A 25,020-nucleotide genomic window follows, 5' to 3' on the forward strand; every position below is an offset into this window, starting at 1 on the left:
GCTTTTTTTTGTTTGAGTTGTGCGTTGGTGTTCAAAACGTGCTAATATGGTCGTGGAACGCAGAAAGTACTCCGTATAAAATTGAATATTTTCGTTGTATCCATCGCAATATTTTTAGTAAAATTGTTTTACTCACTTAAATTTTTTATATATATATTTTTTTTTTTAGATATATCATATATTTTTCTTTAAAAATATCCAATAAACAACAAAAAATACAAAAATTTGGGGTGACTACTTTTAGCCTCTCAGTGTATATTAATATTTTTGAATTATTATATAAGCTAAACAAAATACATACTGATAGAAATGATGAATGATGAAGTGCGTGCGGTGTTCAATCCTTTTTAAAAAAAAGAGAGTTCTTACTCGCAGTACACACAATACAACAGTGTTACATAGTTTCAACAAAGGGAAGAAAACTAAATTGTTTGAGAAATTTGAAATTAAAAAATTTAAAATTGAACATGGTAATAAATGCATTAATAATATAACAAATTTTGATCTACCTCCCATTTTAAATATGTATATAAATAATATTAAACTAATTCTTTTAATTGTTATATTTTTATAATAATTTAATAATATTAAGGTATTATTCTAATGTTTTATCTTTTATCTTTAATCACTAATTTATAATTAATTTCTTACAGTATTTAATAATATAATATTTACTTGCGTTATAATTCCCGCTTTTCGCACGTTCAAATTGAGCGCCATTAAAAAACCTTCTCATTGGAACGTCGCGTTGGCGGGGGAATCGGCGGGTTCACTTTTGAAATTCATGTCGAGAGACGTGGTTGTAGAAATCCTTCAACCTGATGATGAGCTAAGGGCTCGAAATCCGGGTCGTTGGGAAAAAATCTAAAGGCAACCTCTCTAAAGCACAAGCTGTACTCGTGTCGGCATGAGCGGCGGGTGCCTTAGCATAGACACACGAGGGCCAGTGCACCAGATCCTGTCTGCATAGACGGAGGAGGGTGTATGGCCATCTGTACCACGGGGTAACTGAAAAGTTCCAACATCAGCCCTAGTTACACTGGGAATGGTTTCGTGGTGGCACGTGGTGACGCCCCTGGCGGGAACTTTGACAGAGGCTGTCTTCTATTTGTTACCTTCGTGAAGCTTGCGTATGGCCAGCGTTATTATCCCCGGCCACACGGGAGACGGTGGACCGGACGACATCGTATAGGCGAAAAATATCTATTTTTTAAAAGTATTAAATACATACTGGTCTCAATAATCCCACATGACACTTCCCAGAAAGTGTCCTGCCCATTGGCAAAATGATAGATGGAAGGGAAAACAGTGTCAGTTTTAATAAATTTGATAATATTTTTCGACTCAAACAAAAGTTTTCATTAAGGATCAGTTATTCGACAAGCAGCAGTTAGCCCAGTTCAGTTGGTGTGTGTCGATGTCACAATGCCTAAACAGTAATTCATGTAAAAGAAAATACATTGACTTTTTTCTTTCGTACTTCGTCAATGATTGTGATTATTTATTTTACCAGATATATCTATAAAAGTTACAAGTGGGCAAAACTCTCCTCTGATCTCTAATGCATTTTATTATTCCAGTGCAGTTCTTATATTTCGGTTGTAAAACCTGTGTTTCGATGTCTTATTATGTGCACGGTAGAATCCCACGTGATAAATAACATTTAGAATCGAACATTGATTTAAATTTATACGTCCTGAGTAAAAATAAAAGGTTGTTTATCTTCCCTCACCCGCTATCGGCGTGGGGGTGAAGCAATCTGCGTTTATCAACCTGGATGGGTGTGATCGATCTGAAGATAGAATATTTATCCATTTTCCTCATGTACGTACTTTGAAATGAATGTATTTGCGTGATGTATCTGCCTTTTCCCCTTTACATTTTTTTCTCAGACATTTTTATACATTAATCATAAAGTGCCTTGCAAAAATTATAAGATTTGAGGTTGGTTTAATAAAAAATTGTTGCGAAACTTTTAAGACGCTAGATGTACAGGATATGCTATAAGGAGAATTCAATTGAAGCCAAAAGGCCGTCCGACGAGGTGAATTATTTAAAAGGTTTCAAAGCCCCCTCTTGCCAGTTGTGTAGTCGTACACGTCCATTAGGCTAATTACAATTCTAGGATCTTATCATATTAGCACATAGGATTCTAGAATCATATGGACCTACGCAGACTGGCCGTACAGTAAAGGTTGGACAAATAAAAACTATTAAAAAAATAATATAACCCAAAAAATAATGTAACCCAATCACAGAATTCCCACCAAACATTGTATATGTGTTTTAAAGTTTGGTGTTTAATCTTATTACTTATACAAGGTAACCAAGCTAATGTGCCCACCCCATTATTTTCGTTGTGGTTCTAGATAGGAAAAAGTATGAATTAAGACTCCCCTTCATTTTTCATGTAGTTTGTTCATGTAAGGTCTGTTTATTTTTTTTAGCTCGATTCGACATAAGGAAAATGCTTAATTTTAAATGAGAACCCCCATTTTTCACATTTTTTCTTTCAAACTAGATTTTTTGGCGAGAAAAATGAGCTCTGAGTTATTAAAATCGGTCCAATAGAACCGTTGATATGATTTTTTGAAAATAGCCGAAATGCTGTTCTAGTGTGTTAAGTCGAAACCACTTTATTTGGCTTTCTTCTGCAAATATTTTGAAGAGGAGTTGAAAATCAGCGAAAGTAGAGAGAAAAGCCTGAAAGCTTACTAAATTTCCTGCCAAATCCAATAAATTTTGTACTTTGGATCGTTTATTCTCCTCGACCAATACCTGATCTTATATATATNAAGGGATCTGGTAGAATACCCATTACGGAGAGGTGTCTTCTCAGTGGGCAGTGGCCCGTCAGAATACCTATCAGCCTCCTAATTCCCTTCCTTGAGTTAGAGAATAGCCATTTCGATTCTGTCGGTTTAATCACCTTAACAAACTCTTTCGATTGCCTGTGTCCGGGGGATAGATTCCACTCCTTAAGGAGTTGTTTCAAACCTCAGTTATTAATACTCTCTTTCGCTGTGCTCATAGAGTGAAGTAATACCGGTTGTGGCCCGACAAACGCAGTATTAGAGCCTTCTTTGGCCAGGCTATCCGCCTCTTCAGTGCCATGGTGTCCTTTATGTGCTGGTATCCAAATAACGGTTACCTTGTTCTCAAACCTGAAAGAGATCCTATTGATAATATCTACAGTTTCCTCCACCAGTCGTGAGGTTGACAAATCTTTTTGTAATGACCTAAGTCTAGCCTGACTGTCAGAAAAGATTTTAATATCTTTTCCCATAATTTTATTTTCCATAAGTGTTCTACAACATACATTGATGGCCCAGATTTCCGCCTGAAAACGGAGGTGTTATTGCCAAGAGGGGAGGAGATACTGATTCCTAATAATTTAGTATGCAGATTCCTGCACCGCTCCCTTTACCTTTGATAATCTGTATAGCATCTGTATAGCAGTCTATGTAGCGATGGTCATCATCCACACTATAATTATATTCAAAAGGGGTGACTACATGAAAGCACTTTTTCCCCGAAGGAGTTATAATCTTTTTATCACTAACGCTTAATAATTGGCTGTTAATCTTACTCAATAGTTTAAGATGTTCGAGTAACCTATGTTATTGCACTTATAATCCCAGCTGCCTTCGCTAATTAATCTGTATCAGCTGTTTAGTGCTCTGCCCTTAGCCTCAATGTGTAGAGTTGTGGTATTGATATATGATATAATTGATATATTATGATTTCAGACCAGATCTTACCCAAGACTTATTCACCGAAATACCTTGGTTGAAGTTCAATCTTTTATACGGAGTTACGCTCAAATATTTTCCGAATCAGCTTCAGATACCTATGAATGACTATGGGTGACGTTTCAAATCTTCTGAAATAGGAGAATGCAACTAGAGTAGAACTTTGGGAATTTATTTTCATACGCCATTTTTCATTCCAGTCAATAATTTTGTTGACTTGATTTTGTATTTGCTTAAAAGCTATTGGACCATCTTTGCCTCTACTAAATATAGCAAGATCATCTGCAAACATAGCAGTCGTTGCCAATTTAGATCTGGAGATGTCATGGACATAGCGCAAGTAAAGAAAAGGCCCCATGCACATCCCTGAGGAACCCCAGCTCGAATATATGTCGAACCCGCGTGCTTTCCTTCTTTTTCTGCTCTTTCGAACGTATTTTCAACAACACTATTAGAAAAATGACATTTTCTTTAAATTAGTTCAAAACTAACGATTAAATTTTGCTCGCTAACTCGCAGTTTTGACAGTAAAGCAGTTTCATTTTTGTTATGTTCGTTTTAATTTTCATATTCGCAATCGTGCTTATACATGGCTTATAAGTGATGTTAAAAGCTTGAAATTCAAGTTTTCCTTGTTTACCACTTAATATTTTCCAATAAAGTTTATATGTTGCTGCTGCCTTTTTCCAACTTTGTTTTGCCAGAAAGAACAAAGAAACAGTTTGAAAATATTTAAAAACCATGTTTCATTTTATAAATAGTACATTATTTAGATCTCAGTAATCAAATATATTCAATCTGAGCTATCGGAAGCAAAAAGTCGATAAGCATAACCCCAATTGAACTTTTGACCTAATAGGAATTAGAGTAATTTGAGCCAGCCTGTTAGAAGTTCGGATTTTCGCAACTTCGAGTTGACCAGTGGTATTACTTATTAAAAAAAATAAGGGTAAGCAATTATTTTAAGTTTCCTAAAATGTAATACATATATAGTACTCAGAAATCGTGAGATGCGGTCTGGTGTGATATAGGTTTCAGAAAAACATTTTCTTTATCGTACCAACGTTTCAATCTTTATTGAGATCATCTTCAGGACCTGGGATTTACAAACCTTGTTTAAATTTAACAAATACATGTATGATATGGAAAAAATTGAATTTATACAATGCAAAATAATATATTTTTATATTCAATCAAAGTATTTCCTCACTCAAACTGTGTTGTTTTCTGCGTAAGTGTGTCATTCTTGCGTGTCGTGTAACATCCAGGCCCTGAAGATGATCTAATAAAGATCGAAACGTTGGCACGATAAAGAAAATGTTTTTCTGAAACCTACATCAAACCAGACCGCATCTCTCGATTTCTGAATAATTATAAACTAACGGTCACTAATCACCACATTATGCTATGCTATATATTATGTATCCATTCAGGAATTCCTATAAACACATCCATTTAACTTTAGCCTTGTTTTGTAATACAACACGTTAAGAGCTAATCAGTTTGTTTTTTCACACGGTCACAGCACTACTAATGCTATCGCTGCGCCCTGAGGACACATGCCATGAGAAACCAGCCAATGCTGGCACTGGTGAGGAATTAAGTGGCTAGGACGTCTTGAGGCCAACGTCGATTAAGGCGATTAGAAGGGTTGTGAAATTTTTGGAATCGGGATAGGATCGGTTCGATGGCAAAATGAATGTTCAGGTCGTTGTGGGTAAGTAAGAAACTTTGACGATTTGTCTAAGAACATTTGTTTGGAAGGAGTGGATGCATTGGGTATTGGATAGCTTAACAGAACCCCTCAGTCCCAATCCGTATGTCCAAAGTTGTAGCAGTTTAAGTCTTGTGCAAGGTTAGTTTAGTTTTGAGTCATTGAGAATGCACCCTTCGTATTTGTCCAAATCTTCTGATAAGGTGTTGTCTTTTAAGTCTTTTGTAAGGATAACACGTCAGTCTGCTGTCTAGGTATAGTCCTTTGACTTTAATAAAACTCGGTATCTCGTTATTGTTGATATGGAAGGCAAAACTGTTAGTTCAATGTGAACTTTTCTTCATTCAGTCTTATCCTTCACTTTCTGCACTAGTCTAAGCTCAAGGTGTTCCTGGATGCCGGAGGTAACTTGGAAAGGATTCGAGCGAGAAGCCAAAATTGTGGTATCGCCCCTATTAATTTTTAAAAAGCGTTAACATGCATTGAAGTAGAACTTTTTTCGAGTTAATTAGGACAATAGTGGTATATCATTGCTATTATTTCAAGGGTTTTTTTTTTGTGGTGGGTGAACGCGTGGGCACATCTATGATCTTGGGTACAGGTGGATCCGTAGATCGGCCTTTTCCATTTCTTACCCTCGAAAAGGGTCCCGAACAGACGAGTTTTTTTCCGGTTATAAAGTGTCCTATTTCTAAAACGCGCAGAAATGAATGAAAGTGGCCTTTTTGAGGGTAGAAATTATCGTCTGAAAGGAAAAAAAATGTGATCCGATCTGGTTTTTTCCTACCCATTTCGTCATAATAACGCTGAAGATTCAAGGGAGGATCTTGGCAAATGGTCGCTGACTATTGATTATCTCCAATTTTCGTAAAAAAAGATTCAGCGCTCGTTTTAAATCATTGTATATTTCGACTTTGCCACCTTATCAGCCAGAAAACCTGTTTAAATTTCTTCTTCCATACAAGTATGTAAATTTGAATAAATTTTACTTCTTGGCTTTTATATTTGGACAGTTGTATTGTATTAATATTTTTTGGCTTATTTAGAAGTTGAGTTCCCACATTGTAGACTACTTGTACCATAATAATTGCAATTTATACATAAAACAGCCATTAAGTGTAACTAATAAACAAAAATAGATCAACTTTTGTACTGGTGCCGAAATTTCGCCTTAAAATTAGTTGGAATCTATTATATTTAGTGGACTATGAACCAAATTACTTCTTTCAATTAATTAATCGTTTTATGTAAGGTTTTGGTTGAAACGAAAAAGCCAGTGCCAGGGGTGGGATTCGAACCCACGACCTCCGGCTCAATACGCCGCTGCTCTACCACTTGAGCTATCGTGACTTCGATCAACTTGGACACCAACTCCCCATCTCATGGCCACCTCATATGTCGCCGAGAATCGAATCCTGATTACGCGACATTGAAAAATGGCAAAAAAGAGGGAAAATTCGAGGTTGTAAGTTGAGATGGAGAGTTGTTAATTTAATAAATTGAAAATAGTGTCCAGGTAGGTCAGCAGTATAGATAATATAAAGTATACGTGGAAAATCGATTTGTATCGGTCACGGGCACATTATTATTTTCGTACCTACCTTCAATACTACCCCATGCATACTGACTTTTTTTATACTCCCTCTATACTATAGATTGTATAGTTTTAATTACGTTGGATATTAAATAGTATATACTTTCATATTTTCTAAGGGATGCTACGGACGAGGGAAATTTCAATGAAACTTTCTATGTACTTGCTACGAGCTGAGAAAAAATTAAGCAATTTACATTATATATTCAATGGTGGGTTTCTGTTTTATTTACGTGTCTCAACGGTATTAATCTGATACATTTTTGGTATTATAGGTAAAAAAGCATTTAAAATAATTTATGTAATTTTGTTAAAATATGGTTTTCTGGCTTTGTTGTTCAGGCTAGGATAATAAAATAATACGTACGAACTTTTATTACAGTACACCAAAAAATTTGTTTTGTAAATAAACAATTCGACATCACTTCAACCCCGTAAATATGAAATTTTATACGAAAATTTTTTTTGGCTGGTTTTAAAAGATTACAAAAGAAAATAACACATTTTAGATGTTTTAAAGCAATGGCTTAACGTCTGTTGAGTTTGTTACATGAGAAAACATAAACAAATATTTTTAAAAAAACCGTAATCTGTAGCAAAACTAACAAAGAACAATGCTTATAACTAAATAATAATTGCGAGATTGATTGGTGTATCATATATAGTGCATATATAGTTTAAAACAAAAATCGATGCGGGAACTTAGCTGACAGCCAGTGCCTTAACAACTTGCTTGACAACTTCATCTCTAAGCGCGTCGCTTGATTCAACTACATCAGACTGGTGAGTTTAAAAATGAGCGAATTCTTTCCTTCGTCCTGTTTTCCTTGCGAAGTGACTCTGAACTTCCAGAGTGTGAACGAACTGAGAATTGATAAGAATCTTATCGAACGTTTCAATGGCAAAGGGAACACGTTTAAACATTAGGGTAATTCTATAGACACGGCTTACAATTTAAATTTTAAATTTAAAGTATTAAATTAATTAAAGTATAGAACTTTGATGTTGAAATTTGTTCGCTGGCAATTTATAGACAATAACGTATCGCTCTGGATTTTGGGAAACTATCATAAACAAACCAGGTTCAAGTTTTATTGGGTTGTCCGGAAAATAATGCAGGATTTTGGTATTAAACAAAAAAAAAGAAACTAGTTACTTTAAAGCAATGTTCTTTAATCAAAATAATTTCCCATACTCTCAATACATTTCTCCCAACGTGTTGGTAACTTATTAATTCCGTCTGAGTAGAATTCAGAATTTTTAGAATTGATAAAGTCAATAAATGCATTTTCCAGTTCCGTTTGATTTTTGAATATTATGTGTTGTAAGTAGTGGTCCAGCTGTCTAAAAAAATGGTAGTCAGTAGGCGAGAGGTCCGGAGAGTAGGGTGGGTGAGGCAAAGTTTCATAGCCAAGCTCCAATAATTTTTGTGACGTTACACGTGACACATGTGGTCGAGCGTTGTCATGCAACAAAATGGGCCCTTTCCGATTGACCAAAGAGGGCTTCATTACTGCCAATTTCTGATGCATGGTATTAATTTGGTTACAGTATGATTCAGCATTGATGGTTTCGCCAGGATTTAAGAAGCTGTAGTGTATTAAACCAAATGAAGCCCACCATACCGTAACCATTACCTTTTTTTGATGAGTTGGGGGCTTTGGAGCTTCTCCTTTGTCGAGCCACTGTCCAGAACGTCTAGTGTTATCGTAGAGAATCCACTTTTCGTCACATGTAACAATTCTGGCCAGAAATGGGTCATTTTTGTTTCGACAAAGAAGTGATGCACAAACATCAAAGCGCTGATTTTTTGGCGATCGTTTAATGAGTGTGGAACCCAATTTTCGAGTTTTTTCACTTTTCCAATCGCCTTGAGGTGGTCAGCGACGGTCGTTTTACTGACTTTGAGTTGCTCTGCAAGTTCTCGAACAGTTGTTTTGGGGTTTTCTTCCACCACTGATCGCAGAACATCATCATTAAGAGAGGAAGGCCTTCCACGACCTTCTTCATCTTCAAGGCTGAAATCTCCCTCCCGAAATTTTTTAAACCACCTTTGCACAGTGCACTCATTAACACAACCCTCGCCCCAGACTTGGTTAATGTTTCTAGCCGTTTGGGCTCCGCTTCGGCCGAGTTTAAACTCGTAAAAGAAAATCGTACGAAATTCTCGCTTTGACATTATAAGGATGACTGAATTATTTCCAAGTAGCGGAATGCTACAGAGGTAAACAAACAATATCATTTGGAAGAGGATTAATAAGTGTTGGCATTCATACAAATGAGTAATCCTGTAAACGTAAACAGAATATTTTATATAGATTTTTTTTAATGAAAACTTAAAATCCTGCATTATTTTCCGGACAACCCGATATATATTATATATAGAGCATTATATTCTTACCTATCAATCATATTTTTCCATTCATATTTTATTTGTATCGATAGTACTTAGCTTAGATGAGAGAGGTGTTAGTACAGAACTCAATGAACACCAATGTCCTGAGGTTCCTCGGAAATGACAAGACTGTTTTTGGGACTGTGATATCACACTTTGAGCCAAAAGATTTTTCCCTTTCTATTACACGAAGCGTAATAATTCTGGGAAAACTAAATCTGGAAGGACACGAAGCAGTACTTTATATGAAAGGAGGGAGTAATGAAAATAGAGATGATATGGCAGTTACAGCATTGAAATTTTAGGTTATGGCTAGGCAAATAATTTTTTTATAATGAAATCGCTGAAATTTCTGAAGTACGGCTAAATATCCAAATTTGATTGAGAACCACAACGCTGAGCGCTTTGGTTTATAACCAGGAGTTTCGTCTTAACTCTAACTTTACCTGCCGAACGCTGTGACTGATCTTTCTGGAAGATTTTCCTATCTTTAATTACTGTACTTTAAGTACATAATCTCAAGGATGTGTTATTGAGGATTTCATTGTCCACAAATGGCTGGGTTACCGAACCCGTACCCATCAGGGAAACGAGTGCATCAGTAGGGAGTTCTATGACTTCCCGGGTGGGCGATCAGTCCCACCTTACAATAATACTGAACCACGAGTGGAGTATCCAAGTGGCTCCTCTAATTGAGGTTGGACTCGTGGTGGTCGTGGTTTGTAAACAAATTGTACCTTAGCTGGAGGGTACCGGCCAACCGGAGCTGGAGATAGAGAGCCTTCTGTATCTCTCCCGGGGTGGTGAAAGGCATGGCTAAAAGGCTGCTGGAAACCACAAAACTGACTTTTTTTAAGGCACATGTATGGATGTGATTTTTTAGGCACTTCTGAACTTGGTTAGTATTGCACCACCTCGCTAGCCAAGGGATGTGACAAGTCCATGCATGTAAAATCTTCCTGGTGTTCTTTCGAGAACACTAGGCGTCTGAGAAGTCCCCTGGAGATAAGCCCGGACGTTAAAGATCCTCATGGGTCTCAACACCTATGAGTAAAGATGGGAACATCTGCCTACAAATGTCTTTCCTAGCAACCGTTTACTTATTATTAGTTGTTTCCTCCAAACATAGTCGGCATTGGTCATTTGTAGATTATCCTATTTTTAAGTGCTATTTTAAGGAACGTGTTTTGTAAATATACTGTTAGGATGTTTGTTTTTTGACAAGGAACTTATTTTTCTATGATTGCTTTTGCGACAAGTCTTTTCGTTTGATTTATGCCTGACAAATGATCCCAGTATTTGTTGTTTTCTTCAGTTACCCAAACATTCCAGTTGTTTTGTAATGTTGCTATTATTTATATCATCATTGTGTTTCTCCCAGGTTTTTTTGCTAGTATGCCATCTGCCTCGTTGCCCGAATTACCAATTGACCTGGGACCCATCTGAGATAACAGTTCCAGACTAGTTTTAAAAGTTGTTAGAATAACAAAAATCAAACAGTTCTTTATTTATTCGGTAATCGGTTGTGTTAGCTGATATTTTTATCTCAACCTGGATATCTGTTAGAGACAATTTTCACGGGTAAAATCGCATGTACAGTAGAAAGTTGTTTAATTTGTTTCGGAAACTGTAATTTTAACTTTTCTGAGGCATTGTTTAATCGTTAATTTTGGATATGTGATAAATGATAATACTGGGCGCCCAGAAAACAGTGAGTCACGTATCGATACTGTTATGAACGAGGAGCCATTTATTGAAAACCGCTATATTACAACTCGAAAACAATCGTCAAGCGATCTCAAGAGGAAATTTAATGCAATTTAAAATCGAAAATGTTGAAATAAAAAAAGAAAGTGTACGTTTTTGTAAAAGCTTTCATCCTCTAAAATAATAATAAATGGAGATTTAAAAAAAATTACCCCTAAGTAAAATTCACTATTGGAGGGAGTATAACAAAGTTAATTATTTTTCTATTACCAACAAATCTTTTTAAAAAAATTCACTAGTTTCGTGGCCCGCTTGACCAAATAATACCTTTAAAGTAATCAGTATTTAAGGTATTGGTTGAGATAAAAAAGTCAGTGTCACGAGCGGGATTCGAACCCACGAACTTAATAATTAATTCTTTTCAATTAATTAATTTTTAATTAAGGTTTTGGTTGGGATAAAAAAGTCAGTGTGTATTCGAACCCACGACCTTCAGGTAAATACGCCGCTGCTCTACCACTTGAGCTATCGTGACCTCGATTCACTCGGACGCCAACTTCCCATCTCAACCTCACCTTTTAAATTTTCCCTCCTTTTTGCCATTTTTCAACCAATACCAGATTAAATAATTGAAAGGTATTGTTTGGTCAAGTGGACCATGGAAACTAGTGAATTTAATAAGTTAAAAACAAAATAGGGGAAAAAAAAAAAAAAAAGTGGGGTTGAGATGGGAAGTTAGTGTCCGAGTGGATCGGCACAAATGGCCACGGAGAGCTTTAGTGAAGTATACTTCATTTTAAATCATTAAATTCACTTAAATAAATTCACAGAAAGGAGGGAAAATTCAAAAGGTGCGTTTGAGATGGGAAGTTGGCGTCCGAGTGAATCGAGGTCACGATAGCTCAAGTGGTAGAGCAGCGGCGTATCTGGCCGAAGATCGTGGGTTCGAATCCCGCTCGTGACACTGACTTTTTCATCTCAACCAATACCTTAAATACTTTTTAAAAAAGTTCATACTTTTATCATTTTTTGTTTTTTAAAGTTACAATACACGATCAATGGGCATCTAACTCCTATGTAATCTGAGTATTTTTTTTAAAAGCAGTCCAATGGTGAGTATGATGACTTGCATGCTTAACAATTTCAACTAATACATTACAGTAAGCCCTCCTGTATGACAGGATTACGTTATTTACTGAAAACATTTGTAAAAATTATCGCAATCTTTTAAATTGGGCAATAATCGGTGCGAGGCCCAATAAGTTATATACATCGCACAGAGATAATATAATAAATCGACTCGAGAAGCTATTCAGTGATATCGCTCGTAAATTACTGATTAACCATAATTACTTTCTGCGCTTTCTGAGGGCAAGTCACGGAGCTGGTCTTTTTTGATGTCGACGGGGTTGTTGAAAATAGTACGGGAGGAAAGCTGTTGTACTTGAGGATTAGAGTGGAATTGCAGGTTAGCGTGGAAATTTTGATAGCTGGATCTTGTAACGTCTATTATTTACAATTATAATTGGTATGATGTTGTTGAAAGCATAAAACAGGGCGTTGACAAAGGACCCAAAGATTGGTGATTTTACGGTCTGTATTCTCCGGAAATTAGAACGTTTGGCTGAACCCCATGGCTTTATGCAGTACGTTGGTTAGAGTATCGAGTTGTGTAAGAGTCCTTAGTAGTATTTGAAGTAATCAGTCCCGTTGGTTCAATTCTCCTGTCCTTTTAAGTCATTCCAATTCTTGATAGTTGACTCAACCCGAGGTAGCGGATGACGTGTACAGAAGGAAGTAGGGAGAGGTAATTCAATAAATTGGAGATAATTATGCATAGGTACATAAAAGCGTAGTTAGGTGGAAGTGAAGTTCATATTATTGAATTTTGTGGTGTTGAGTTTGATTCGCCATGTTTTAAATCATTGTTCAAAAGGGTTGGCATCGTCTCCGAACTGTCCCACATGCGATTGCCCTTCAAATCCTTCCCACATAATTTTAGAATACCCAGAATACGAAAATGAAAGAGATAAACTGCTAAAAAAATCTTAGCAAAGTCCCAAACGTTCCCAAACCTATAAACTTAGAATCTGTTCTAATAAGCAACAATCCAGCATTCAACATAATCTATAAATTTCTAAAGTCGATAAATGTTACTTTTTGATTATCTTCAACCATTAAAATTTAGAAATGATTGAGCTGAGTGAGTGCGGGCGCGCGGCGGGGGCCTGGTCCTGGTCGGCCGATCCCGTTGGGGTGGACGGGGGAGACAGGGCGAGATAGCCGCAGTTTCCTCGAGGACGTGGACTTTTCCAAAATCATCTCGATGTTATTGGTTTTTATCCACGTCATCCAAGGACACCACTGAACAAATAGCCGAAAGCGAAAAACCATACGGGTCTTCCTCGTCTCATGCCCTTGCGGGGGGTTGTGGTCGGGGGCGGGGTTTTTCGCCGAGGGACCGTGCCCACGATCCCGCTTGACAGTAAAATTAAAATAGAAAACATCATGGGTAATATGCCAGCGTAAACCCCCCCCAAAAAAAATAAATAAAAATAAAACTCTTGTAGAAGACGTTGACGTTTATTATGCTTATAAGATTTTCAACGTTTCGCTATTTCGCAGAATGGTAGCTTGAGGAAATGCAGAATGCAAACACTATGCAAGTAATTTCAAAGACGAGGAAACATAAACAAAGAATGCCTGTTGTATGTAAATTCGTTTTTACCTGTGCTTCTATCTTGTCAAAACAGTTACTAGTAAAAGCATCGTCGGCTGGGCATTCGCCGGTTACCTTTCCGCAACACGTAGGCGGCAGTTTGTCAATATCCCATTTCTTGAGGCCGAAAGCACTACAGCAGAGAAGAAGCTGTTGAATTTTGTCGATTTCGTTTTTGTGATCGCTATAGTGCTCGAATTGATTGTTGAGCTCACTTTTTAAGTGATTCCTGACCACCGAGACTAGGAAGAACGCGATTATACCAATGAGGAGTTGGATCACGACGATGACGATCAGGGCACAACCGTACATTTTTAATAACGCACCGTCTTCCTTAAAGACTCCAATACATCCCATGGACGATATGCCGAACGTAAAAATCCCAGTTACTATGAGAGCTATGCTTATGTGAGCGCTGTACTGTTGGATGAACGGTGCCAGCGTGTTTCCGTCGTATGCAAACTTTATGCCGAATCCGATCACGGCCAAACCCAAAAATCCGCAAATTGAGTTAACGATCAATAAAAATATTTTCTTCGGCCAGCACATATTCGTTTTTCCGCCTTTATTTAGCAACTAAAAAAATTACTATAGCCAAAATATAAAATACCTATAAGAACAAGAAATTAAAATTAAATAGATTGTAAAACATCTGGCTACATTGATTTTATTTAATAAGCTTAATATTCAAATGCAATACATCTGTGTTAAATTGACGAAAAATAATTTTCACACCAAAGCCGAGCCGAAATCGCTGGTACAAAAAAAAAACGTTTTTGCATAGAGCTTTTAAATAAGACACGGGCGAATATTGCCTTCTTACTACATCGCTACGTTTTTTCCGGAGTTTTGAAACTCGAAATAAGCGACATAAACGACAAAAAAGTCTACGTATTTATACTAGTTTCCTGAAAACGAGGAGATGTGTTGAATTTAAACTAAAGCGGCCCATAGACGGTCAATATTATTGTACAATATAGATTGCACAATAATTTGACTTAATGTTCAATAATATTGTACAAAATTTTGTTTGTCCAACGAACTTGAATAGTTTGAAGGCGATATTGAAGTTTGTGCAATATTTTACCACTTGTTGTTACTTCACAAACTGACTGATATTGCTCAATAATGCCAACAGACGGTGCAATATTTTCCAGGTTGTACAATACATTTTCAACTTTAAGTCAATCATGCAATGTGTTGCACAAACTTTCCATATCGTCTACACATGATCAATTACATTGCACAACCCAAAATATTGTGCAATAATATTGATCGTCCATGGGCCGCTTAAGGGGGGGACTAGAAGATCGAAACGAATTGCGTAATAATTTTGACCGTTTAGGATTAGTATTGAAGTTTGCTCAATGATTGAATGAAAGTTTGTGCGAGTTTAGTTTTTATTGCACTCCCTGTCCCTCACACACAGACACACGCTCTTTCGCTCTCTCTCTCTGTCTGTTTCTCTCTCACTCTTCCTCACCCTCACCCTCTCCCTCGCCCTCTCCCTCACACACCCACTCTCTCTCTCTCTCTCTCTCGCTCTCTCTCTCGCTCTGTTTATTACTCTCTCTCCCTCTCTCCCTCTCATTTTCTCATTTTCTCTCTCTTCCTCTCCCTCTCCCTCTCCCTCTCTCACTCTCTCTCTCTCTTCCTCTCCCTCTCCCTCACACATACACTCTCTCGCTCTCTCTCCGAATGTTTCTCTCTCTCTCTCTCACTCTCACTCTCTCTCTCTCTTTCTCTCTCTCTCCCTCTCTCTCTCTCTCTCTCTCGCTCTCGCTCTGTTTATCACTCTCTCTCTCTCTGTCCCTTTCTCTCTCTACAATTCCTATCACGAGACGCGTTTGTATCTTCTGCCTGATGATAAGTATTTAATACTCGAAATCCGCTGCGTAAATCTTCTTTGAATAAAATAATTTTTATGAATAATAAGTGCTACACCAAGAACAACATCCTCAGCACTAAGTGGCATTTTGATGTTTCAAAATTGAAATTAAGATAACAAAGATGAAAACTAAACAGTTTATTGCTTCAAAATTCAAACATTTTGAATTCCTGAGATGCGGTCTGGTGTGATGTAGGTTTCAGAAAAATATTTTCTTTATCGTGGCAACGTTTCGATCTTTATTGAGATTATCTTCACTCTCGGTCAGTCTCGACACGACACGCAAGAATGGCATAATTACACAGAAAACAAACACTTTGAGCCCTGAAGATGACCTCAATAAAGGTCGAAACGTTGGCACGATAAAGAAAATGTTTTTCTGAAACCTACATCACACCAGACGGCATCTCACGATTTCTAAATAAATATCGATTAACGGTCACTAATCACCACACATTTTAAATTCCGTAAAAAGAAAACATTACAAAAATCCTTTATCCTTGTTTTGGATTAAGCATTAAGAGTGTTTAGTTCTAATTCATATTCCCAATTTAAAACATAGCATAAACAAATATTTATTGGTAAAAAAATGAGAGAAATTAAACGGAAATTTTTTTTATTGAGAAAACAAACAAAATTGGATGGATTTTTTGCCTGTCAGTGTGTTTTAAAAGATTGCGCCATTATTAAAATGTTGGATTTTTTATTTTTTATTCATGTGATTTTTACTTATGTATTATTTTAATTTTCTTTTTTTTAAATATCCGAATACAATAAGGACATTTCGTTGTAAACAGTTTTTTGTTTGAGAATTTTTTTCACCATTTTATGTAATATAAACGCATTCTAAGATCTGTCTTTAATTTTTTTCAAAATTTAAAATACGTGGGTTTTTTAAAATTTGGTATTGTTTTGAAATGATTACTTGTTGTGATAAGGCTATGTTTTTTAACTTTTTATATCATTACTATAGTTTCTTAGTCGGTTTTTATCTTTTGTCCTATATTAATTTTATTACATCCATTACAATCAATTGAACAAACTACATAAATATCATTATTATTATAACCAAATAATTAGATTCCTAAATTTAAAAAATCGTTTAAAAACGCCATAATAAAGTAGCATTCTTCCAATTTGTAAATAAAGCTAGTTGGTAAGTAAATCCGGCAAGTAAATTTCATTTTTTTAAATTCTTTAAAAATAATACAAAAATGGTAATATATATTTAAAAACTATATATAATAAAAAATTAAAAATTAATTTAAAAAATAAGGTAAACTTTGTAATAAACTGTTGTAAAATACTAATACGCATTGTTAAACTTATGGCTTTAAAATTAGCTGCTGATGATGAGTTTGAATTCCCGAAACTTCCAAAAAATTTAATGAAAAAATGAAGTAGAAATTAAAAAACCACATAGAAATGTAAAAACCCCAAATTATAAAAAAATTTCATATCGAGCTTATAATTTAAACCTTTTTTACCCGAAGTTCCTTCATAACACCGCCAACGTTAGCAGGATAATCCCATGAGTTTAGGGTGGGCGCAGTGTTACTCCTGCTCTGTTTCTGCCCTTTTATTGAGAACATTAATTTATTTGGCGCCAATCTAAACTCTCTATCATTAAACTCACGGGATTTCCCACTAACCTTATAACAAATTGTTGAAGTTCGTCTCTAAGACAATATTAGGTCAGAAAGGGTTAAGGGCTTGGAAAGGCGCTCATGACTTTAAGGTAACGATCCTTGGTTCGAATCCAGCGATGCTGCATTCAAATCCGTCTTACTGTTTTTTTTAACACCGGGTTCGTATAACCTCATAGTTGAAATACCTTGAAATATCTTACCTTAAAAGCATATTCTGTTATCAATTAATTTACACCTGATGTAAAAAAATAAGATAAAACAAATAAAACAAAGATTGAATCATGATAGATTATAATAAATATAATACGAATCAAAATGGATTTCGCATTCGCCATTTTACGATTGTTAATTATGTTTCGTTCGTAAGCAGGTAGCCATGACTATACAAGCTACCTCGAGACCCAGGATGAAAACACAAATAGAACCAATTGAGAAAAATTTGGCCTCGATGAAACGTTTTAACCTTTCGAAACATGACTCTTTGAATGCTTTTTCGATTACGCAGAAGCCTTCTTTCAAACCGCAGCAAGACGGTGGGAGGTTTTCCATTTTCCATGACTTTACTCCATATGGGCTGCAGCAAAGAAATGATTCTTGTAAATAGTCAATTTCTTTTTTGAAATCGGCGTAAGTACTAAATTTCGCCTCTAGTTTTTTCTCCATATCTTTACCAACTGTCGAAGACATGATGAAACACAGTATGCATAGGGTGAGTTGTAAGACTAGAACGATGTACAGCATGTGCGCGTAAATTTTCAGGAGGAAATTATTTCTATTCAGAGCTCCGTACATTCCAGAAAGAGCGATGCACAGCAACACCGACCCTACTACCAGTGTGGTGATACAAATTGTATATAGGGTACCATTCATAAATGGACCAGTTTTATTCTCATTGAAAATTTGTAGAGCAGCAACTACTATTATAGATAAAGACAATACTACAAGTACGGCGTTTATCACGACGAGAATATGAGCTTTTGGCAACATATTTTGCTAATTACTTAATCTGTCTGGCGGTATATTAACGAATTTATCGGTCGTTGGGCTAAATTTTATCACACTTTATTCTTACGTTCATTCGTCTACTGTGGCTATGAAGTCTTCTACTGCAGCATGCTTCTGAAATCTTCAGCGAATTGATGACAAATATTTAAAAAAGTTTTTTTTTTAAGAAGACATTATTAAGTACTACACTAGATAACAATTTAAATAAATTAAACATATGGAACAAATTTAAAAAATAGTCCATACCTCATTTTGTCTCAATATGTACATTAATACATCATATAATTTGATATATAGAAATATATCTAAAATATCTGCTTAGAAAACACTAATTAATTTCGCGAAGCGTACAATTTATTTATTTTTTAATAGAATGAAGGGGTTATTTGGTGTGGATAGTGTTCATTGTTTTTCTTGTTTTATGACGATAAAATTTGAAAATACCCGCCAGCCCGTAAGAGGCATACAAACGAGGAGAACCGGCAGATCGGATCGAGCTTTCGAGGAGAGAAATTAAACGCAAGCCGAATACATAAAAAAAAGGAAAAATAGAAGTATCGGAAGAAGCAAAAAGGAGAACCTTCAATATTTGCCTCCAACCAAAAAAATGTTTTTGTTATTTTTATTTTTTTGCGTTTATGTAAAGACTGGATTAAGTCTATTTTATTCTTTAAATTTAGAATAGACATAATAGAACTAGCTCAATTTCATTTTAAAATGTCATTTTTATTTTGTTAAGTTTTTTCCAATTTATGTTGTTGGCAAGGTTTTCATTTTATTTTCTATTTTAATAAATTGTTGACGTTTTCTAAAATATATTTTCACAACCAGTTCATTTTTCTTTTAAATTCCCTTTTAATTTAAATATAAATTAAGTTTTTAAACCTATTTCTACATTGAGGGATCCTCGAGAGATAATTAACGCCATACTTACAGACATCTAGTTAGTCCAAAATGTCTCCAACAAAATGGAAGAAAAAGTTCGGTGGAACTCGGTTGTACTTTCGACTAATCGATATAAACTACAATCATTAACATTTATTTATTTAGAAATCGTGAGATGCGGTCTGGTGTGATGTAGGTTTCAGAAAACATTTTCTTTATCGTGCCAACGTTTCGATCTTTATTGAGATCATCTTCAAGGCTCAATAAACATCGAAACATTGGCACGATAAAGAAAATGTTTTTCTGAAACCTACATCACACCAGACCACATCTCACGATTTCTAAATAAATATCGATCAACGGTCACTAATCACCACACATTAGCATTTACCATGAATAACACATTGAAAAAACTATATACTACAAAGTTATGTATTTGATATAAAAAGTTAATTTTTATTTAAACCGTTCCAGCTCACGTGCCCCAAGACAATGGCCCTAGTTACTAAACATTAAAATTTGCCCTCAATTTAAGTTTTTTAATATGGGGGTTAAAAAAAAGTGGAATTGTGGGCAAATTTTAGGTACTACATTCCTGTGTCTTAAAACGTCGCGAACCGGCACCATGTACCCCCGCCAGGTTACAATTGGACAGACATAAAAATTCAATCAATCCCCTTCGAAAATGACAGTACTTAAGTAATAGACAGGCATACTAAAAGCGGTACCATTAACGAGAAGTATAAAAATGAAGTAAAACGTCTAAAACATAAAACATAAATAACGCACAGAAAACAAAAAACAGTGAACCAAAAATCGGAAGCAAAACGACTACAGAAACAAACCGCATGCATAGGGTGTAGAAGCGTACAAAATAATAAATGTATTTAACAAATTTGACAAAAAAAACACACATTAGGAAATGGAATAAACATCGTCGCGAGACAAAAATGGAATATGCACAATAAAGGGCGGAAAATAAAAGATACAGATCAAATAAATGGTCGTTTAGAGGCAAACGGTAAACAAACTTTTCGTCAAAATTATCAAAGAAAGAGCAAACTACAATATGTTTCTTAGCAAAGTCTATTTTTTTTTTTCAATATTACAACAGCGCTAGAGAGCTACAAGCTGCTTTATTGTCTTTACGATTTTGAATAATAACATTCTACTCTGGTGGCCGCAATGGTTTAGGCGTTGACACGGCGCTCATCACTGTAAAGTAACGGTCACGGGTTCGAATCCAGCGGCCCTGCATTCGAACCTGACATACAAATGGGCTTTTTTCAAAAACACCGGCACAACGAAGGGTGACATAACCTCTGTTCTTGCAAACCCTCGTAAAACAATAAAGGGCGGAAAATAAAAGGTACAGACCAAATAAATGGTCGATTAGAGGTAACGACGGCAAATAAACTTTTCGTTAAAATTATCAAAGAAAGAGCAAACTACAATATGTTTCTTAGCAAAGTCTATTTTTTTTTCAATATTACAACAGCGCTAGAGAGCTACAAGCAGCTTTATTGACTTTACGATTTTGTATAATAACATTCTACTCTGGTCTCCCTTCATAACGAATAAATCTTTCGCCTTTTACTAAAGATTTCCGTGGAGGGGGACTCACTGATGAGTTTGTAATGAAATATTTTGTACTGCCTTGTCGTCAGACGAGGCCGAAAAAATGGGCGTCGGTGGTCGCAAAGGTTTAGGCGTTGACACGGCGCTCATCACTGTAAGGTAAAGATCCCGGGTTCGAATCCAGCGGCCCTGCATTCGAATCCGACTTTTTTTTGGGCGGCTCGCTACACAAATGTGAACTTGAGCCCCCGTTATACCGGTGTTCTTCCATCGAAGAAACTTATTTTTGAAGGGGGTTGGAACCAAATTCAGGGTCGCTGAGTTCCGATCCCGCCCCTTCCATTGATTAGTGCCGTGTCAATTTCTTTCAATTGCGGCCACCGGTTCCCTTAAGCGTCAGAAAAAGTCCAGAGGCGACAGTGGGGATCGAACCCACGACCGCGGGATCTATTAGCCGAGAGTCTGATGCCTTGACCACTCGGCTACCGGCCCTCTTATGTACTTACAAATGTTTTTTTTTTTTTTTTTAAACACCGGCACCCCGAAAGCTATAACCTCTGCTCTTGCAAACCCTCGTAAAAAAAAGAATAAAAATTCTAAGGGTGGAATGTAATCCATTAATTATACTCCTATCTCAGCACTCTCACATTGCCCAGTAGGAAGGAAATCGCGAGACCATTGGTCTTACTAGAAGATTTTGAAGGGTCTGGGAAGAAAGGTTGAACCAGGGGATTGGGATGAGTGTTCATGGTTTTACGGAAGTGCCTTTATCTTCTTCTAGCGGGTTCGAGGATACGGATTTGTGGATAATAAGGATAATGATGCGAAGTAGAAGCTGGAGTAATGGTTCGAAGAATTTTGGATTTGATAGAATGTATCGTTTGGATGTTGGGACGCTTTGCTGAACCTCACGTTTCGATTCGGCACGTAAGGTACATGTTTTTGAGCGAGAGTTTCAGTCTGTTGTCACAAGTTTGCATTATACTTGACGTCAGTTATTTTCATTTGAATCGATTGTGGCGGTTTCAAGAGTAATGTAAGTGTCGAAGGCTGCTGGGAAAAGGAAAGATGTGTAGAGTACATTGAAACAGAAGTGATTCAGCGAAGGGTGAATGGTATTGGTTTCGTTGAGTCTGATCCACGATTTCTTGGTCTTCTTCCAAACGGGAGAGATAGTTCTGGGAGTTTTTGAAGGAAACTACTTATCAAGTTTGATAGGAATATCTGCAGTATATACTGAATAAAGAATGGGACAGAAATTTTGCCTTGCGAAATACGCAGTTAGGCAGAGTTGATGGAGGAGAACTTTGTTCCGATTCGCCCTAGAAAGTACCTTTCGATCCGAACGGAAAGGCTTGCCTCACGTCTAAAAAAGTTCCTGAGCACCATTCCTATGGCTCAAGGGAGGATGCGACGAATTTTATACCCTGTGCCATTGTTGAATCGTAGAGTGATGTTGGCTGAACTTGAATTAATGGAATGGGTTGACATTGGAGTTTTCAAAGATGGGTTATAGGTGTTTCAGAAGGAGTTTTTTAAGAATTTCGACAAGTAATGGAAGCAAACTGATGACGTTATATGACGTAAGAAGGTTGGGGAATGGTTTTCATGATTATCATTTCTATTGGATTGGGAAGTAGGTAATTTTAAGGTCTGAGTTGTAAATGGTGGTAAAATAATACAATTTTGGAAGGTTTTAGAGAATGTTTGAGGAGATAAGGTGGAATTTCTTTTACTGGGCAGTGACTAATGATGAATTTGTATTCTGATAAAGTGAATCGTAGGGAAATTTCCTTTTTTTTTTTTAATGGTTACTAGATTTTGACACGATTTTCTTCTCATTATAATCATCTACAACCAAATGACCCAGTACAGAAAATAAGACGAAAACAATCCTTATTTTCATCAACTAAATGCGAGATTATAAAGCTGATTAACGCTCAGCTGGTAGGTTGTCCATCATCTCTGCAGAAAATGGTTGAAAATAGTCAATCACTTTTATCTTTTCGACTAGATCTTTCATCTACGTAATTAAGTCTCGAAGCGAAGAATCGCGCCACAGCTACGATACTCTTTAAGTACCCTTAAGCAACCTGGGCTTGATTACTTTTTTTCCAAATTTGCAAATACTTAGCGATACTTTAAATGTCGCTACGCTGGTGATATGTAAGACAGACTATTGTTCGTTAATGTGAATTACGTTATCATTGAATAAATATGGCTGATAATAATATTATCATTGCTAAATAAAAAATTTCTTTGGCAAAAAAAAACTTCTAATCTATTTGTCTAATCTATTTACCTTGCAATAAAGATCAAAACACTTTATTCTTGCTTGAATCTTGTTTTCCCCGCGAAAATGTATTGCAGCATGCTAAAGACTATGCAGGACGTTAGTAAATCATGAGCCCACCGCAATGCCCTCATAGATTATAAAACTATATATTGTTTCTTGTTTTTATGTGTACATTTCAGTTTTTAGTTGACATTATAGCTTATCAGATTTATCAGTACCATATTACTCTGTTTACTTTCTTGACGATTGATCAAAGTAGGTCAGATTGTCCAGTGCCATCAAAACTTCCTCCAATAAACTTTCTTGTAACTAACATTTTTCGATATTTCTGTCACCTCCCCATCCCTCACTCCCTATTGCTCTTGGAGGGTCCTAGATCATGCTCTTGGCTCTGACCATCTTTGTATTTTAATCAATTATACTACAGGATGCGATGCTGAGGGGCATTTCCGCCTTCCCGCGAGGGTTGGATTACATCCAAAGCTAATTGGGACCTATATAGAAGCTCAATGAATAATCTGCTTCTTACGAATGAGCCTAGAAATTATTTTGATTTTATTCAGTTATTGAACCAGGCAGCTACGCGATCCCTTACCGGCACACAGCAAATTTAATATCTCATATATTTAACACCACCATTCAACTAACCAATAGAGGCACCGTAGTGCACATAATTTGGACTAAAGGCCACAGCAACAACAAATTTAATGATGAAGCGGACCGGCTGGCCAAATCTGCGGCCTCCGCTGGCATTCCCTGCTCCATTATCTCCCCTAGAGATCTTAGAGCCCACATAAACAGTTATTGCAGGCTCCGTTGGCAAAACGAATACTCCGCCAGCACAAAAGGAAAATTTTATAAATTCATCCAACCTACATTCCTACCTTCCCTTGGTTCCGATCTTACAATAGTCCTCGCCATTCCCTCACCTCTATAATTCGGCTTCGCCTAAACCACAATTGTCTTCCCTCCCACCTCTATAAAATAAATATCCTAGACTCTCCTTTCTGTTCCTGCGACCCTTCGTGCATAGCTGATTCCAACCATATTTTACTAGCCTGTCCCAATACCTCCATCAACCGAGAGTCCCTCTACAACGCTCTAATTTCTAATAATATCCCTCTTCCTACCTCAATATCCGTTATACTCTCTTTTACCCGCAATACCAAAATAATTTCCTCTCTCTCTAAGCTTCTATCCCAAAATAAAATAGTAATATAACACAACAAAAGTATACATTTCAAACATGAAGTTTAGAGATTTGGCCAATATGCTAGACCATAAGGCAAAAAAAAAAAAAACTAACATTTTCCGGCAAATACATGCATTGTTTCCAGATGATGTAATTATTCTGATAAGTTGTTCATTGTATTGATTAGTGTTCATTTATAGGATCGTCAAATCCTATGTGGTGTGTAAAATGGAGACAAAATTGGTAATAAGTCATTTACTATCCGAAGAGCTTTGCAAAAACATATTCGGTTAAAATACATGCTGGTTGTTAGTTTATGAATACTAAGAGCCCTTTCACCCAATCAATATTAATTTTAATGTAATTGATAAATATCTGGTTATCAAAAAATAGTCATCATATTTATAAAAAAAAAGACTTCGAGAACTCCTTAGTGTCCCTGATATATCGACTTGGCAGATACCTCGAACCAAAATTACTCCATTCTCCAAAACTTTTCACACTAACTCCGACAAAACTCTTCTCAAACCTGATCGGGCGAAACGGAAGAAGGAAGAAACCATGAAAATCAATACTGCCTACTGGAGTGCGTAAAAGAGTGAATGTTTTGATTGACTTTTTAAACTAAAGCATGCATTTTATTGAA

General features: G+C 36.3%; 2 protein-coding genes and 1 non-coding gene across 3 annotated transcripts in view; 2 read left to right on the forward strand and 1 right to left on the reverse strand.

Moving 5' to 3' along the window:
- LOC112127422 overlaps nt 1-25,020 on the forward strand; it is a 215,031-nt gene that overhangs the window by 557 nt on the left and 189,454 nt on the right. The window lies entirely within an intron of this gene.
- LOC106670567 (tetraspanin-9-like) lies at nt 13,725-14,536 on the reverse strand. The gene has a single exon (XM_014401035.1). The coding sequence runs from the start codon at nt 14,428-14,430 to the stop codon at nt 13,777-13,779; it is 654 nt and encodes a 217-aa protein (XP_014256521.1). The 5' UTR covers nt 14,431-14,536; the 3' UTR covers nt 13,725-13,776.
- Nucleotides 20,861-20,983, forward strand: LOC112127423. Its single transcript, XR_002910562.1, has one exon. It is a non-coding gene; the product is annotated as a U5 spliceosomal RNA (small nuclear RNA).

This window comes from Cimex lectularius, unplaced genomic scaffold (assembly GCF_000648675.2).
Source record: "Cimex lectularius strain Harlan isolate CLEC.00 unplaced genomic scaffold, Clec_2.1 scaffold254, whole genome shotgun sequence".
Taxonomy (NCBI): domain Eukaryota; kingdom Metazoa; phylum Arthropoda; class Insecta; order Hemiptera; family Cimicidae; genus Cimex; species Cimex lectularius.

What these genes read in the sequence shown, in the direction of transcription:
- LOC106670567 (XM_014401035.1), bottom strand. Translation starts at nt 14,430, where the DNA reads ATGTGCTGGCCGAAGAAAATATTTTTATTGATCGTTAACTCAATTTGC.